Genomic DNA, 18,831 nt, shown 5'->3' with positions numbered 1-18,831 from the left:
TGAAGTGCATGCTTTTCAGAAATGAAATTCTTATTATGGGCCCTTCAAAAGTCATGTTCATTTTGTCCACGAAAATGTGTTTGTGGGAACCCTGTGAACCACTTCAACAGCTTTCTTCTGCAAGAACTTGTGGTCTTTGTGGCCAATTTTAATTCTTCTAAATGTTTTGGTGGCAGTTTTGAAATAATTAATTCTATCAATAAGCCATTACGGGGTAAAAACACGTGTGAGGTAATTGCTTCTCTTGAGGCTCCGACTCTCTGCTCTGGCTTCAATAACAAACAACATGGTGAGGAGCAGCAAAACCAAAATCCAGGCTTTCAAATGTCCCTTCAGAAAAATAAAACTCCTTTTTCAACTCTCTGCGTGTGTTACCTTGAGATTAGACAGTCCTTTAGCTGCTGTGAGGAGCTGAGCACCCTGCAGAGGGGGAGGGGGAGGAGGAGGAGGAGGAGGAGAGAGAAAGAAGTGGATGAGGAGGGATTATATTGAGACTTCATATGACATTTTCATGCTTCATTGTACATCACAATTCTCTGTACAAAAAACAAAATGCAGTAATTCGACATGATTTACATATTTAAGGAAGAAATCAAAACTGGAACAAATCATGTTAAGATCATTCCAACATTTTGCAAAAGAGAAACACACCTGCAGACATCCACCACTAGGCGGAGGTAGAGCACAGCAGCTGACACTACTAGAATCCAATATACTGTAGATATACTACAGTGCCTTCCATTCATTCCCTTCTTCTGTTATAATCAACTTGCACAGACTTTGTTGACATATTTCATTCATTGAAAGTATGTTTAAAAAATTCATGAGCTTTGCTGTTTGAAGACACAACAACACACAAACATGGATGTTGAATGTGAATATGACTGTATGTAAATTCTCTTCGTGAGTTCTAAACTGTTGCTGTTCAGCGGCTGATTTTCAGATGTTACCAAAAAGAAGAGTTTTCAAAGACAGTCTGTGCCTGCTGCTCAATCACCACGGGACAAAAACATCATTTTGAAAAAGACATTACATGGAAATCAATGAAGAAAATAAACAAGATTGACTGATATTTGTAGTGAATGGGCAGACACATGCACAAATTTTGTCCTTTAATAACTGTGTGTGTTTTAATCTCCTTCGCTGTCCCCTGAATTCTCTCATCAGTATGTAAAGCTGGACTTGTGATGACTGTAAAGACATCTGACAGAAGAAGAGAAATACGGAATATGGATTACTCATTATGCAACTGCTTTTTCATTATCTTCTGTCTGTGCTTTTGTTCTTTTATCTTTGCGAGGACCAGTTTGAGACCTTATGATTGACATGTTTGCAGTAGAGGACTGGTTTTGACAAAGAAGAAAAATGTGTAGAATAAAATAGATGATGTCTCTGGTTCTGCTTTGTCGATTCTGATCCATTAAAAAAGAAGAAAAAATCCATAGTGAGTCTGACAATGATATGAGAATGCAGTGCTAAATTGGTGGAGAAGCCCACACTGTAACTAACTGCACTCCCTGAAGAAATATTTTCATATTTTTTGGAAATCATGATTCCAGAGAGAAGCAGACAGAGGGGTCTACAGTCTGTGTTTGAAGGATATATCCAGGATGTCAAATTGACTCAGCAGCAACAACAGGTTAAAAAGACAAAGATAGTTAAAAGCTAAAGCCGAACTATAGGCTACAGATCACAGTGTAAAAGTGAACCACCACATCACTGCTGATCGCCACACAAGACAATGAATATAAAGGGAATCTTTGCTGATACTGACCCAGCTGTGTGGCATCACAGTGTGTGCAGATGAACAGTGTTTGGCTTCAGCCCCTGTGCTGCTGCCAGCAGGGATCTCCGTGGGAAAACAAACAACGTTCATCCACGCACACTGTGATGACACACAGCTGGTTGAATATGAGCAAAGTTTCCCTGCTTCCCTTCACCGGTTCCTGTACAGCAGGGTCGCTCTTTGTTTCACTGTTATAATCATTAAAAAGCAAAAGCAGCATGTGTATACATTCAGTCAGCTGTATCTTCAGTAGCTAGCTAGCTAACCCTACACTTTTCAGGGTTTGATTTTGGTTTTGGAACAGAGAAGAAACATTTATCTTTTTCCAACCTTTCCAGGTAACGAGTATCATTAATACACGACGTGCCCCAGGCACAACATTTAGCTCCAAATCCGCAAAACCAGCCTGAAAATGAAGGAAATCTGAAACGACTGCATTAGAGTCAATGGAGCACAGCTGTATTGTTGTCAGACACTGGTCTGAGCTGGCCTGATGCTACGTTATGATTGGCCAGTCTGCCTCCGAGGACGGGACTTAGCGAAGGGTCAGCTGGGTTTAGTTTAGAGATGGAGTTGGGGTAAGGCATGTAGTAGTGATGGTCAGGGTTCAGACTGTACGCACCAGGCTGTCATTGCTCTGAGGCAGGACGATGGTCTTCTCCAGGCTGCTCAGGACGATCTTCCACAGATCCTTCAGGATCCTCTTCAGCACCGTCTTCTCACAGATGTCAGCAAAGATACTGAGACTGCATCACACACAAACACCAAACATATGAGCTAAAACTTGTCTCGTCAAACTGTCTTGTACAGTGGTCATTGAAGGTATTAGTGCCCTAAATGCTGCACAAAGTAGTAAAATATGACACAATATAATGTTATAAGTTCAAATGGATTGTTTTGACTGGGGTTGGTGTTATTTTTTACATGAATGCACCTGACCTGTGTCTACAAAAAATAACTACCCACATGAGCCAACATGATATTTTTGAATGGTTCCAATCTGGCTTTTAGTACAAACACAGCACTGAGACTGCACGATTTTGGGTAGTGGTTCCCAACTGGCCCAGCCACAGGGTCCAGATTTCTCCTTAGTCATTAGTTCAAGGTCCACACAGTTGAATATTTTCAGTGTCATACTCGCATTAGGCCATGTCATTGAGCTAGTCTGCTGTCTCTGTCAAGTAGCTGTCCATTAGTCACTCACTCTACAGCAGAGAGACACACTTCAAAATAAAAGCTCTGTGGTGGAAATTTTCTGTACTTGTAAATAAAGTGTGTTTTCTCACAAACTTGACATCTTTGTGAGTCACTTGCGGTCCATTCAGAACGGACCCGCGACCCGTCAGTTGATAACCATTGACTTAAGGTAACCAATTATCTCCGGCTTGCTGCTGATGCTGGTTTAGGGTCAGCCTTGATCCTACTTGACGTAAGTTCTGCTTTTGATAAAGCTGATTATAGCACCTTAATCTGCCACTGAGAGACACTGTAAGAGTTGCAGACACTGCTCTCAAATGGTTCATCTCCCATCTATCAGACAGAAAGTTTATGGTTACACTTAGTCATCTGTTGCCATTATGCACTATGGAGTACCTCAAGGCTCTGTTCTGGGTCCTCTTTTACTCTGTATTTACATGCTTCCTCTGGGCAGATTAATAATGAATCATAAACTCTCTTTCCATTGTTATGCAGATGACACTTGACTATATGTGTCTATAAAACTAGGATCACGTTTTTTACACTTTATCACTGGCTGTGAAAATCGCTCACATCACTGTACATTGAATGCTGCTGTATGTCCACAGACTCTCATTGTTTGGTCTTGGTATTAGTCTCTCCTTATGCTGGTTCCTTTTCATTTGTGTGCATACGTGTGCAAAAACCAAAATCAACATGGCCTGTGCTTTCACAACATTCTACAGATGTTGATCCCCAAAATTCGAACAGAACCAGGCAAAAAAACTTTTAAACACCCTGCCCTTTTTTTCTGGAATAATGTACAGAAGAAATTGTCAGAGCAGGTTTTTTTTGCACTTTGAACAATTTTTTGGGCAAAGATGTCTTGAATAAATAGTCTTCTTTTGCAATGATCTCATCATGTGGACCTTTTTGTGGCTCTCTAGCCCAGATAAATTGGTGTGCAAGACTTACCTTTGCCATCCTTTCTAGTTTGTTTGTTGTTCCAACCCACCCAAGATGAACTTTTTTGTTGCCCCGAGTAGGCGCAATTTCACAGCAGTCCCATGACTTTACATACGTGTGTAAAGACCAAAATCAACATGGACTATGCTTTCACAATGTTCTACAGATGTTGGTCCCAAAATTCGAAGAGAACTAAAAACAGCAAAAAAGCTTTTAAACACGCTGCCCCTTCTTCCTGAAATAATGTACAGACGGAGCAGAAATAGTCAGAGCTGATTACTATGGGGGTATTTAATGCAGTTTTAAAAAGATCGAACAAAAAAAAAAAAATTGCACCCTCAGTCAGCGTTAATGTTCCTAAATTTTCCAATGAATTCGTTTTACCTGTTTATGTATCATCAGCTTTTTTCTTTGCATTTTAACTGGATGTTGTTCTGTAACCCATTATTGGTAACATATTGTCCAAAATTGACCAAAATGTACTTGATGATCTTTACAGAACTACGCGAATGAGTTCATTCATTAAATTAGTGGTTTTATGAGTAACAGTAATTTACAGTAAAAGTCACTGATGCAGTCGTCTGCCAGCAGCTTACTGGACATCAGGAGTCACTGTGAGTGTGTCATGCTTCGACTTACTTCCCGTCCAAGAACTCCATGAGGGGCCTCAGCATGGTGTCAGCGTCTGCCTCTGCAGTGTTATGGTTGGGAGGGCCTTTGATCTGGTACAGGATCTCAGCCATCTGACGCATGCAGCCATTAATACGAGTCTGGAAACTGGAGAGAGAGGAGCCAGAGACAGAGACAGAGTTAGACGAGAAAACTTCTGCAGGGTTGACAGAGACTTGTTTTTCAGACATCCATGCAGTATGGTGTGTGTGTGTGTGTGTGTGTGTGTGAGTGTGCACCTTTTGGCAAACACAGTGCTGAAGTTGTCCAGGAAGGTGTTGAGCTTCACCTGCAGCTCATTGAGGATGTCAGCCGCCTCTGTATCCAGCTACAAAACACACAGAAATGAACAGGAGGAGAAAACAGGTTATTCAAAGCCTTTACCATCAGTTATATACAGCCACGACTGGAGAGCTGAAAAACTGAAAGGTCAACTTGATACAGCGGTTACAATGTCTGCCGCAACCTGACTACTACAGTGTAGGCACAGAACAACCATAAATTAAGGACACAAGCCACCTCACTCATGCTTTGTTCTCACTCCTTCCATCGAAACAATGCTACAGGAGCATCAAATCACACAACACCTGTCTCAGTAAACGCTTCTTTCCTCAGACAGTCAGGTTGCAGAACAGTTGACGCATCCATACACACTGCACTGTTGCTGTAATGTATCACTGTGTTGTATGTTCTCTAAATTCAAATTGTATGTAATGTTTACTGTTTGTTGTTGTCTAGGGATATGCACCCTTTGTGTAAGGCAGAGAGTGCCACAGAGCACAAGAATTGTCACTGTATACATGACAGTAAAGTTGAACTTGAGCATCCAGCTCCTCTTGAGTGAGGTTCACTTATTTACATTTTTTCTTGCCGTTTTCTTTTGGTGTTCTACCCCTCTTTATCTGTCTGTCTATCTGGCCCAGAAAGACCTGAAACACCTAAATATAACTCAGTAACACACACTGATTGGATTTTAATGTGAGAGCCATGTAAAGCAAAATAAGAATTTTACTTTTTTAAACTATACTAGGTCTATCAACAACTAGTATTTGTACACTGCTGCGAAGAATCTGCCTTTTATACAAACAAGACAACTAAAGTTTGCCTCTATGTGTATTAAAAACTGTGGTTCTCTATCTCAGCTGTGATTAACAACTAAAAACTAATATTAAATATTAGCATAATAATAGGGCCCTTAATACACACGAAGAGATGCAGCAGAGCAGGAGCCTCAATAACCAACTGTGTTTAAGTACAAAATTGTGCATATGCTCATTTCCACACAAAGAATCCTATGAATCTGTTCAATATGTTCAACTGTGTGGTCAAAAAATAACTATTACATCTGGGTAACACTGTATTTAATTGAGACAACTGTAAAAACAAAAAACATTTTTTAGTGAAACTTTTGAACATTTTTGGTTTAGCCGACTGTTATTTAGCTCAACATTGACCTTATTGTCATGATAACTGTGTTCTTTATCTTTGTCCGCTTCTCACGACAAGTAGTTCTGCATTTAAGGGACAGCTCTACCCTAAATCAAAAATGCATATTCTTCCCACTTACCTGTGGTGCTGTTCATCAGTCTAGATTGTTTTGGTGTGAGTTGCCGAATGTTGGGGATGTCAGCTGTAGAGATGTCTGCCTTCTCTCCAGTATAATGGAACCAGATAGCAGTCAGCTTGTGGTGCTCAAAGTACCAAAAAATGCATTTAAAAACTCAACAGCAATGTCTCTTACCAGAAATCATGACCCAGTTACTCAAGATAATTCATGGACCTTGTTGTGAGCAGTTTCATATAGGAACTATTTTCTCTCTATTGAACTACAACTGATAGCTGTATCACAGGGTAGAAGAAGGCATACATCTACTGCTAGCTCACCTAGGAGGATGCCATTAATATCTACATTTCATGCTGTTACGAGCACGAGCCTCTCACCCATGAGTAGATGCACGCTTCCTTCCACGCAGTGATGCGACTGGAAGGTGTAGTTCAGTAGAGAGAAAACAGTTCCTACATTAAAAGTGCTCACAACAATGGATTATCTTGAGTAACTGGGTCACGATTTCTTGAAAGAGACATTAGTTTTTCAAATGAGCACCACAAGCCGAGTGCCATCTAGTTCCATTATATCAGAGAGAAGACAGACATCTCTACAGCCGATATCGCCAACACTCAGCAACTCACACCAAAACAATCTAAACTTATAAGAGGAAAAATATGCGCTTATGATTTGGGGTAGAACTGTCACTTTAATGTAGAACTAGTCGGCTAAACCAAAATGTTCACAAGTAGCTCTTTATAAATAAATAATAAACAATCTAGACTGATAAATAGCACTACAGGTAGGAAGGAAAATACATACTTTTGATTTTGGGGTGAACTGTTCGAGGCTATACCTCTCAAAAGGTTTTTCTTCACCGTATAAGACATTTTGGGGGCATATTTTTGTAAACAAGCCTGTTCATGCACAGGTAGATGGGTGTAAAATACCAGTAGGTGGGATTTAACCTTGTTTATTGCATGCTTGTGTGTATGCATGTTTAATAAACACAGACTTTTTGTGCATCAAGACATGCTTTGATAGATAAGGCCCAAGGTGTCTGACACAATGGATAGAAAGTCTTTGATTTGCTCTAGCAGGAGCACTGCAGATAGAACAAGACACAGCTGCGTCCGCTGGATATTAAGAGGTTACAGTCCAGTGTCTCTGTTGTAGGACAAGTGATGCAACTACAGCACACTCTGAAGTAATTGCACTTACATAAGCATAAATAACCAAAAGGTGGTTGTCTTGGTTGTGAGCTCTATTTCTGTGCTGCGAGTTGAAACTTTTCCAACAAACTCATGTTGAAGTTCCACAAATCAATATCAGCATCTCCTCGGTGCATTTTTGGATGTTTGAGCAGAGCTGTGCACACAGTTTGCAGCAAAATAAATATGTATGAAACCGTTCCGAACTGTGGTTGAAAAGGCAAACGTTACACAGTACATGTATTAGTGCAGGAATACATTTCGGGTGTGTAGATGAGTAAGAGTGTGTAACACCAGATTCATTTCTCTGTGTCAATGGATGAGACATTGTGACTACAGTGAGTCAGAGACACACACAGCGACTTACAGTATGAGTGATGTATACAGACCAGCAAACAGGAAAGAAGTGCTGACTGAAATGCAAATTGCAGAGATGGTGACTAAACAAGATTTTCAGCTGAGAAGAGTTTGTGGATTTAACAGGAGGCGAGCTCATTCATGCCTCTTCAAACCCATTCAACAGTGTGTGAAAAGAGCGCTTCAGGTTGTAAAGAGCACACCATTTCCCGAAGCTCAAAATATACCACGAGAGGCTGAATATGAAGTAAAAATAATTTTTTACATTGAGTGGAACTCATTTGACGGCAGGAGGCTGACATTCTTTATTCTGTTAACAGGCTCTTTGAGAGTAAAAAGCTGAAACTGGTGAATAATAACGTACAATAAACCTGGTGGGGAGCACAGTGAGGCTGGTGTTCAGGGCAGAAATAAGGAGGAAGCTGCTTTAGAATTGATCTAAAATTAGCTCTGACACTTACACACTGAGAATGTGGAGACTGTTTTCTGTGTATGCATTTTCAGCACTCAATAATCCATATTTGAAGGGACTCTGGGTTCCCTGTAGCTCACTTGGTAGATTTGACGTCCCATAAAGGCTATGTCTTTGTCACAGTGGCCGCAGGTTCGATTTCAACCTGTGGCCCTTTGCTACATGTCAACCCCTCTTTTTCTCTCCCCCTTTCATGCTAAAAAACTGTCCCATCAAATAAAGAAAAGGGACTCAATGCAAAATTCAGTGGATGAGTTGTGTGGATACAGTTCTCAACCTAGCAGTGGCTGAGCTGACAGCTAGCAGCTAACGTTGCTAACTCCATAAACAGTGGGGGAACCGTAGGGTGGCCGCTGCTCCTTCGTGACAATGATGTCCTGATATCAGTAACCACCGTATGCCTGCAGTGCAAAGTGGTTGCAAAGAGCTAACCAGCTGGATACACACATATACACATGCATGTGCAGCCAGACCTCTTACCACAACCACCCACGAGAAGCTGGAATCGCAACACACGCACAAAGGTCACATTGCTTCATTCTCTGCTCAGGACACCATTATTTCACTGTATCTTTACATCAGTGGTTTGCTACTATATTAATGCCCTAAATGTCAATACAGAACCCTTTAGTAAGACGTGTGCATTGCCAGACAACAAGGACGCCACAAACTAGGGAACCTTCTCTGCAAATCTGACCGGCGACAACGTCAAAGAACCGCTGTAATAATTACAGTTAATTGTAAGCTAAGAGGTCAGACTCAGCTGCAAGCGCCGCTACACCTGTCAGGCATCTGATGTCCTCCAACCTTGGTTTACTTCAGCCCTGACTACACTGGCTGCAGGGAGGCCCCGGGGCCAAAATACACTGCAGACAGTCCACCTGCCTTTGTGGAAAGATTTTAATAGCTTTATTGTTCTGTTTTGTTTTGTCAGCCCTGCGTGATGCTGGAACTGGGACCCTGTTTGGCTGATTGTAAGTTCAGGCATGGAGATGAAGTTTGAAAAAGTGGATTATAGTTAAACATCCAGTTATCCTTGCTAATGCTAATCTTTCCTATTATTTAATTGTCTTTAATAAAGAATGTCCTTTTTTTAAAAACACATTTCCTACTCTATATAGTGTGTGTCTTTGAAGACATTATAAACGACAAAGAAATAGGCATGCCATGGAGACAAAAACTTTACTAAAAGGACTTTGGGTTTAGTGGTTTTGATTCACTGAAGTTGTTTGAGGTTGACAGCACAATCCAACTTTTGAGTGCAGATCTGTCAGACTCTTATGACTCAGTTTCAGCCAATACTAGTGTGTGATCAGTGTGTCTTTATGGTTTTGAATGGTTTGCATTTAGACTCAAATAAATAAGGGTAAAATACAAAGAAGTGACAGTGACACAATGGGGCCAATGGAGCCAACTGCTGCTAAACCAGAAACCGTCTACTTTTGTCTTAAAATGATGACAAATTTTCAATGCATGCTGTATCATGCTGTGCATCATACAGATGTCTTTTTAGGTTTTATTTCCTTCCTTCACTCCTCCGCAGACACCATGAAAACTACAAAAAAGAAAAATCCCAAAAACAAGGTCTGAAATTCAAATCTCCCAATTACTTCTAGAGTCTCCCGAAAAATGTCAATACAGGCCACTTTACTGAATATTACAATCAGATACAAAACCAAATAAAGGTGCATTATTACCGTGTGCACCTCTTGGACCGTGCAGAATATTATTAATTTGGGGCCGTATGTACTTCCTTTGCAACCACGTCGGCTCCCTGCTCTGTAGCCACGTTGTCGCTCTCTGCCACCATACTGCCTCACCCCATAATTCAACATGTACGACCCCTGAACTCTAGACATGTGACCTATTACTCTAGATCAAAATAAACTTACATAAAGCACAATACATTTTGAACTGTGAATAATATTTAAAAGTGGTATGCTTTAAATTATTTTAAAATAAAGTTTCATGTGGACCACCTATTTCCTACATTTGAATCAGTTTTTAATGACAATGAATTCAAACATTGATGAAACTGTGACAGAAAATATGAAAATCATTTCAATTGAATTTCAGAACAAAATGTCCCTCAGATGGTTACACATGCCATGAATCTATCAAACATATCAAATACAGTTTTGGTGGACATCTGCATGCCAATATGATGATTAGGCTGCATTTGTGTAATAACAGCAAGAAAACCTCATGATTTTTTAGCTGAGTTGTTTTGTGATTAGTGTTAATATTGGATTTCAGATGTAACAGCCAGCGATGGTGCCTTTGCAGCCATTTTGCCACCGGTTTGTTGACACCTCTGCAGTTGTTTTCACCAAGAAGAAAGAAATTCACAATATCTCCAACAAGACAGAGGCTGCCATGAATATTTTTTCTCATTCAGTTGCTCGTAATTAAATTCTAAAGGGCATGAACAAAACGTTAAAGAATCCATATTCTTACTGTCAAAGTGCATCTTTCAGTGGTCATGCAGCATGCGGAACAAACTGGCCTTGAAGAGCCTGGTAATGGGCCTTCAATAAACCAGTAAGATACAGCCTGAGGCTCATTAGTATGCTGGACCTCAGGGATGCACCACATGTTACAAAAGCCAAGTGGCTAGACGATCAAACGATAAGACATCCCAAAGTGTCTTTGGGGAAAGTGTGCCATTGATAACTGTGTAACCGTGTTATTAGATAGAGGACGTTGGGCAAAGTGCCATAACATATAATTGGACTAAAAGAGGGTCGTGACTTTGAAGTGACAGTGTTTTAGTATCTTGAAATTTAATTGAGAAATGTTGAGTGAAGGAAAAAGTTTGGACTGTCCACTCTGCCTCCTTCTTGGTCTGAGTCCAAAAACGAAATGTACAGCTGTGTTTATGTGAACTGCAAGTGTCGAGCGTGGCCAAACATCTTTATGGGCTTTTGGAGGTGAGTGTGCACACGAGTGAGTGAGGTGTCCTTGAGAGATTAAAGAAAATACCGGGCAAAATCCTCTCCGATATAAGACATGAGGATGAATCAAGAGCTGTGGGATTGTAGATAAAACTAGTGCTTACAGTTTTGTACTTGGGATTCAAACCAGGCACTTTATGATCACATGCTCACTGTCATCCAGAAGAGCAACTGATTCTCTTTTCTTTTTCAGGTGAGTTATATTAAAAGACCAGTATCAATTTACACTCATGATCCAGAATGTTTAAAGCAGTGGAGACAACTAACCTCTGTCAAAAAGAGAAAAAAGTAAACCTTCCTACAGCTTCAAAATGACCAACAGTTAATAGGAAAATACTTTGGCAGTTGATTTCACAAATCTTCACTCTGAATGAGAGGGTTAACACTACAACTGTGACAAAAATCAGCTATAAGACAAATAAAAAGACAAACAAAGAGCGAACATTTTAAGTATTACTGGGAAGATATAACTTCATCTTTTTTGTTCCTAAAGTCAACTTTATGGCTATGGTGTAGAGGAAAGATCACCTTCGGTACAGTTTGTAGCAGTGAAGCGAACCTGTCCAAGTGACAAATTTAGATTCTCTTCTTTGTGACACAGACACGCCAACATGCCGAAGAGCTGCTGGGTGATAGACTGAACCACTAACAACACTAGACAAATTCAAGTCTCCAGTTTTATATCATACCAGTAAAGGAATTGCGATGGAGAGCATGGCTGACGGCCATCAAGAGGGCTCAGGTAAACTCTGACTATAGAGTCAAGCAAAACAGACCCTGTTCGCCCATGTCAAATCACACTTATGTCTGCTCAACCCATTTCATAACAGGTGAGGATTTACAAATCTCATAATTGTAGCCTATAACAGTGACACTCCAAGCCCACGTGTTCTGTCTTGCATTTTGATGGTCATTACAGGCCAGTTGGCTAATGTTAAGTACTTAGCTCATACTCATACTCTACTCATTTTGTAAGGTAGCACAAAGGTAGTGGTATCATGTATAACCAGACAACCTAAGACATCATTAAAGGCCGCTCAGGGTGACTTTTCTTTCATATCTTGCCTTAGAATCACTAAAGAGGGCTTCAAAACAGTCAAACGCCATGTTCGCCTCAATACATGTCAATCAAAATATAACTCAAGGTTGTGAAATTCACCAGAAAGGACAAAAATATGAAGCTGACTCCTGATTTTGAGAATACACACACCCGCCAACAAAGATGGCGGCGATGTTGTCAAGTAATGTTGACTTCGGTAATGAAGGCATTTGTAACTAGGGGTGGGCGATATATATTGTTAACGATAATATCGTCATTGTTGTTTTAACGATGTGCAAATTTACGTTATCGAGTATGCAAATGACAAAAACAAAAACAACTTAAAACACACGTTGAAACCAGGTTGAAACCCCAAACATTCACTGAACAAGAGTTACGTAACTTGCGTGCAGCAGCACGCTGCAGTACGCCTAGGTGGTCACATGATCTCTCACTGGCACCTTCCCGGCAGGTCAGCCTGCTGCTAAACAAACATTAGCGAGACAATATAGCAACACCGCCCACGGATGCTCCAGCAGCTTCGGAAGACGTGGGTCAACTGTAGTGATAGGTCCCAGCCTGTCAGGCTAAAGTTCGCAGTACCGGAAGACCGTCTACGGAGCTACCTAGCCTAGCCACAGTTAGCTGAACGAAGCGGCAACATCGCCAGAAAAGTTCACCTTCAAGGCTGAAGACTGGCCTAAATGGATTAAACGCTTCGACAGATTCCGCATTGCTTCTGGATTGGAGACGCAAGCAGAAGAGATCGCCGGAATGTGATCTTTGAGAGAGTAAAGATTAATCAGCGGCTTCAAGAAACGGGCGACAGTTTCATTACGGCGCTGCACTGCCTGGCGGAGCACTGCAGTTACGGGGCTCTACATGATGAGATGGTGGGGGACAGGCTTGTGGTGAGTCGCCTATCTGTTGCAAATGGCCTACAAAAGGCCGTCACCAGAGTCAAACAGAGAGAGCAGGTAAAAAAGCAGCAAGAAATGTTAAGAACATTTTTCCATTAATGTCATCCATGAGAAACAATTAATGAGCTATAACGCAGGCTGTTAAAAACACATATTTAAAAGAATATCGTCTAATTATCGTTATCTTCAAAATCCCCCAAAATATCGAGATATTATTTTTTGTCCATATTGTACACCCCTATTTGTAACTAGCACTAGCATCACTTCTCATTTTTCTCATCTCATTTCAAGGTGACCCTACTCCCTTCCCATTGGCTCGCAGACCTGGGGTTGCCAGATGTGAGCACTGAAGTTGGACCCTTACAAAATGAGCTTATTTAAATGGTGCAAAACTGGCAATGTAATGATGAGCCGAGGTGCTGCTTCCATAATTGTTCAAGAGGTAACGTCAGTGTGTAAGACAACTGCTTGTTAAACCACAATTTCAAGTTCTATCCATGCTAAACACACAACATACAATAATTTGGACTGCACTTACATAGCGCTTTTCTAGTCTTTGGACTGCTCAGAGTGCTTTTACACTACATGTCACACTGGTGGCTGAGGCTACCATAAATAGTGCCACCTGCTACTCAGTAACCATTCACTTGCACTCACACACTGATGTAGTGGCCATTGGGAGCAGCTTGGGGTCAGTATCTTGCCCAAGGATACTTTGACAGGCGGACTGGAGGAGCTGGAGATTGAACTTCCAATCTTCTGATTAGTGGATGACCCACTTTACCCCTGAGTCACAGGCGCCCCAATTTCCGCCTGCTTCTAGTGTTTATGCCCAGCTAGGTTAAAGATGTCCCAGAGGGGCAAACAGGCATATTTAACTGGAAGCAAATTAAAGGTAGCACAACTAGAGCTGTGGATTTTTGCAGTATTTTACTGTATCTTGAATTTACGCCTAGCTGGTCATCTTATTGGTTAAATAGGGAGGGCAGACACCAAAATCTTGTCCCAAATGTGGCTCCGCAAGCTTCCGTCCAAGCCAACACTTAGCATACAGCTACCTAGCTAACACTAAAATTCATGCTGCTCAATGAGTGATTGATTTGTTATCCATTAGATAATGTAGTAATGAGTTGCAGGACCGTTTTTTTTTTCCTCCAATTTTTTGGCCTCTAATATTACAAATTTGTAATCTAAATTTTATTGAAGGAGCAATCATATTCATGCAGAGTGCTATGAATTTTAGTTTTACCTTCTTAGACATAATAGTGTTTGCTCTGTTAACACAGTACAAATATTTTACATAAGCTTTTATGTAAATACTATCTCCTACAAGACTTCCAGCCTTAGGTGTGGATCATTTTAAAACATGCTCTTCAGAGGTATTACAAACTCTCAGTTCACTAGGTGCAATTTTTCAAGACTTTGGGGGGACAAAGGAAAATGAATGACTAAGAAGAAGAACTGCTTTTAATAACACAGACACCCATACATACACACATACACACACACACATACACACTCTCTCTTCACTAGAATCACAGCCTGAAATTAGAAGTGTCCTTTACAGGTAATACGTTTTGTCGGACTCTCTTATCTCTCTTCCACACAACTGTACCTTCTTTGTGGCAGCGGTGGCTTCGGTCTTCAAGGAAAGACAGAGAGGAAAAAATGACAAAAAAGAAAAGTAAAAAGAAACATAATGAACAAAAACTGCAACGTCACAGACACAGGATTGTACATTATGGTATGCAGCAGGTAAAAATAGTCCGAGGGTTTATTTTGGGTGGGTTTTAGTGATATTGTCTGGTGGATTGGGTGAAGGTGAGTGGGTGATTTTAATAAAAGCTTTATGTTTATTGCCTCTGGTTTACTGGGATGCTACAAGACAACGGGGAGAACTGACATCACCTGTAGAAGTCTCATGTTTTACTGCTTGTGTTCGCTACAGTGCTGCTGCACACTGACTTCATCCCAAGCAGGAATTATTGGGAGGAGAGTTAACTTATACAAAGAATGATCAGATACTTAGCTAACTGAGACAGATATTTCCTTTTACGTGTACTATACAGATGACTAAAGCTTATTTATGGCCCTGTAAGGCCTCTGATAAACTACCTTTTAGGGATGAACACACTTAACATAAGCAGCTGCAACGAGAGGATTGTTTTTCATATTCTTTGCTGGGTACTTTGTGTAACTGGAAGAATAAACAGAATGTGGACTAGACGCCAGATGATGAATAGTCCCTTGCTGACTTTGGATGCAGCCAGCAGCAATCACCTAGTTGGCAGCTAATGGGGATCCTTTTAATAAATAAATAAATAAATAATGCACATGCAAATGTGTAGTTAAATACAAGTATATTAGCAGAATTTAATCTGTTGAAACTTATATTGTCAGAAAGTACAGTACAGGCCAAAAGTTTGGACACACCTTCTCATTCAATGCGTTTTCTTTATTTTCATGACTATTTACATTGTAGATTCTCACTGAAGGCATCAAAACTATGAATGAACACATGTGGAGTTATGTACTTAACAAAAAAAGGTGAAATAACTGAAAACATGTTTTATATTCTAGTTTCTTCAAAATAGCCACCCTTTGCTCTGATTACTGCTTTGCACACTCTTGGCACTCTCTCCATGAGCTTCAAGAGGTAGTCACCTGAAATGGTTTCCAATTCACAGGTGTGCCTTATCAGGGTTAATTAGTGGAATTTCTTGCTTTATCAATGGGGTTGGGACCATCAGTTGTGTTGTGCAGAAGTCAGGTTAATACACAGCCGACAGCCCTATTGGACAACTGTTAAAATTCATATTATGGCAAGAACCAATCAGCTAACTAAAGAAAAACGAGTGGCCATCATTACTTTAAGAAATGAAGGTCAGTCAGTCCGGAAAATTGCAAAAACTTTAAATGTGTCCCCAAGTGGAGTCGCAAAAACCATCAAGCGCTACAACGAAACTGGCACACATGAGGACCGACCCAGGAAAGGAAGACCAAGAGTCACCTCTGCTTCTGAGGATAAGTTCATCTGAGTCACCAGCCTCAGAAATGGCAAGTTAACAGCAGCTCAGATCAGAGACCAGATGAATGCCACACAGAGTTCTAGCAGCAGACCCATCTCTAGAACAACTGTTAAGAGGAGACTGCGCCAATCAGGCCTTCATGGTCAAATAGCTGCTAGGAAACCACTGCTAAGGAGAGGCAACAAGCAGAAGAGATTTGTTTGGGCCAAGAAACACAAGAAATGGACATTAGACCAGTGGAAATCTGTGCTTTGGTCTGATGAGTCCAAATTTGAGATCTTTGGTTCCAACCGCCGTGTCTTTGTGAGACGCAGAAAAGGTGAACGGATGGATTCCACATGCCTGGTTCCCACTGTGAAGCATGGAGGAGGAGGTGCGATGGTGTGGGGGTGTTTTGCTGGTGACACTGTTGGGGATTTATTCAAAATTGAAGGCACACTGAACCAGCATGGCTACCACAGCATCCTGCAGTGACATGCCATCCCATCCGGTTTGCGTTTAGTTGGACGATCATTTATTTTTCAACAGGACAATGACCCCAAACACACCTCCAGGCTGTGTAAGGGCTATTTGACCAAGAAGGAGAGTGATGGAGTGCTGCAGCAGATGACCTGGCCTCCACAGTCACCGGACCTGAACCCAATCCAGATGGCTTGGGGTGAGCTGGACCGCAGAGTGAAGGCAAAGGGGCCAACAAGTGATAAACACCTCTGGGAACTCCTTCAAGACTGTTGGAAAACCATTTCAGGTGACTACCTCTTGAAGCTCATGGAGAGAATGCCAAGAGTGTGCAAAGCAGTAATCAGAGCAAAGGGTGGCTATTTTGAAGAAACTAGAATATAAAACATGTTTTCAGTTATTTCACCTTTTTTTGTTAAGTACATAACTCCACATGTGTTCATTCATAGTTTTGATGCCTTCAGTGAGAATCTACAATGTAAATAGTCATGAAAATAAAGAAAACGCATTGAATGAGAAGGTGTGTCCAAACTTTTGGCCTGTACTGTACATAAAATATATAAAATATTACAGATATTAAAAATGCAATTCTCAATTTGTTTTAGCTCTAACAAAATTTCTAAATATTTCCAAGGAATTCCCCCAAATTTGGGATTGGCTTTATGGCTTCTTATCAGGCATTGTATTCAAATACACTCCACAGGGCTCTAAAAAGTAGTTTTGTTATGTCTCAGGCCGGCTCAGGTTTGCAATATTGATTTTATCCAAATACTACCTGCAATATTAATGTGTATCAGTTTGACTGTGAGACAGGGATGTCTGTTGTGTCCACAGGCTAATAGTCTAAATTCAGGAGGTGCATTTAAATGGGATATCAGAGGGAACAGCTCTACAAAGGAAAAATGGGGATGACTGTGACAAACAAACCTTGTTTACTTCCTCCTTTGACTAGTGAGAAAAAAAACAAAACAAAATGAAACATTAGACAACTGTCCTCTACGGTCATGTTTTCACCTCTTTCAACATGTGCCCTGCATGAATACAATGTATGCTGAGGGGAATGATAAGCCAACAATTTATATGTAACAAACACAGAAACAAAATGTCGAAGATCAAAGAAAAGAAGCTTCAACCTGGAAAGAGACAGAAATTGAATAAAGCTGTGCTGCCTTTGCCAATGGCCAAATCAAGTGTTTGGGCAAATGGGAGTGATTCTTTGAAATGGATTCTGGGAAAAGTCTGAGTCAACAGGGGCCGCGGACACAGAGCTACTGACACATGAACGGCTTTATTTGCCTCATACTCATCCTGAGACTCATAAACACACACAAGCAGGTACACAAATGGCCAAACATGGAACATAAATTTGCACGTCATTTGTCGAGGTGCAGCTACAGTTTTTAAACATGATTTGTACTCATGTATAAACAGTTAATACATTTAGTCTCATGTAGTCAGACTTATCTTTACAGCGCTGTGTCAGCACTAGAGACAGGTCTGGAATCACAGATTATCGTTCTTCTATAAGGGGAAAAACCCACTCTGGCTTGTTTGCATTTCTTTAAACCAATCACAATTATTTTGGGTGGCACTAAGGTTGGGATGCAGCGATGGTGCTCTTGCGAAATAGTGTCAGAGGGACGAACTTTGGTTGAACATTTGCACGTGATGAGGCAAGCACTGCCATTAAAATGGGTCCACAAAAAACATTAACGGACATATGTCATATGTCATATGTCATGATTCAACATTTAGTGATAGAGAAGACAAATATAATCTGATGATCGGGGCCTTAAAGGTAAAGCCTGCCTACACTGTAGCCCTGGAGGAACTTACTGGACCTGCTAAAACCCCCAGAGGATCTGGGGGCTGTATGTGACTCTTGCAGAACATTATTATGACGATATAACAAAAGCTCGTCACTAAAGTCACTAGATGCGCATCTAGAAGTATCGCATCAGAAAATTATGATGGAAACGCCAAAATTCAAATTAAAATCCCCTGATTCGCACAAACTAAAATACGCTCGCTTTAGCCAGGTTTTGGTTGATTCGAAAAAATGTTGATTCACAAAACAGGGGATGGAAACAGTTATGTTCGAATTAAGTCTGACGTAGCGCACCTCTCTCCATGGTGATATCCACACTCCGGGTCGGGAAGGCGGTACCGCATTTACAAGCTGGTTGCCAACCGCCAGAAAACGTAGAAGAAGAAGAATGTGAGACTTGTTTTGTTTCCAGTTCTGCG

At 40.9% G+C, this 18,831-nt stretch overlaps 1 protein-coding gene across 1 annotated transcript in view; it reads right to left on the bottom strand.

Moving 5' to 3' along the window:
- The window catches only part of LOC117252770 (protein unc-13 homolog B-like), a 125,112-nt gene that overhangs the window by 7,660 nt on the left and 98,621 nt on the right, over positions 1-18,831 (bottom strand). The window contains exons 19-22 of the mRNA XM_078170490.1: positions 4,837-4,925; positions 4,568-4,705; positions 2,409-2,532; positions 376-420 (exon numbers count right to left, since the gene is read on the bottom strand). Coding sequence (XP_078026616.1) covers positions 376-420; positions 2,409-2,532; positions 4,568-4,705; positions 4,837-4,925 — 396 coding nt within the window. The remainder of the gene's footprint in view (positions 1-375; positions 421-2,408; positions 2,533-4,567; positions 4,706-4,836; positions 4,926-18,831) is intronic.

The sequence above is a fragment of the Epinephelus lanceolatus genome, chromosome 9, assembly GCF_041903045.1.
Source record: "Epinephelus lanceolatus isolate andai-2023 chromosome 9, ASM4190304v1, whole genome shotgun sequence".
In the NCBI taxonomy this organism is placed as follows: Eukaryota; Metazoa; Chordata; class Actinopteri; order Perciformes; family Serranidae; genus Epinephelus; species Epinephelus lanceolatus.
The sequence above is the reverse complement of the archived record's forward strand: the minus strand, read 5'-3'. Positions and strand labels throughout refer to the sequence as shown.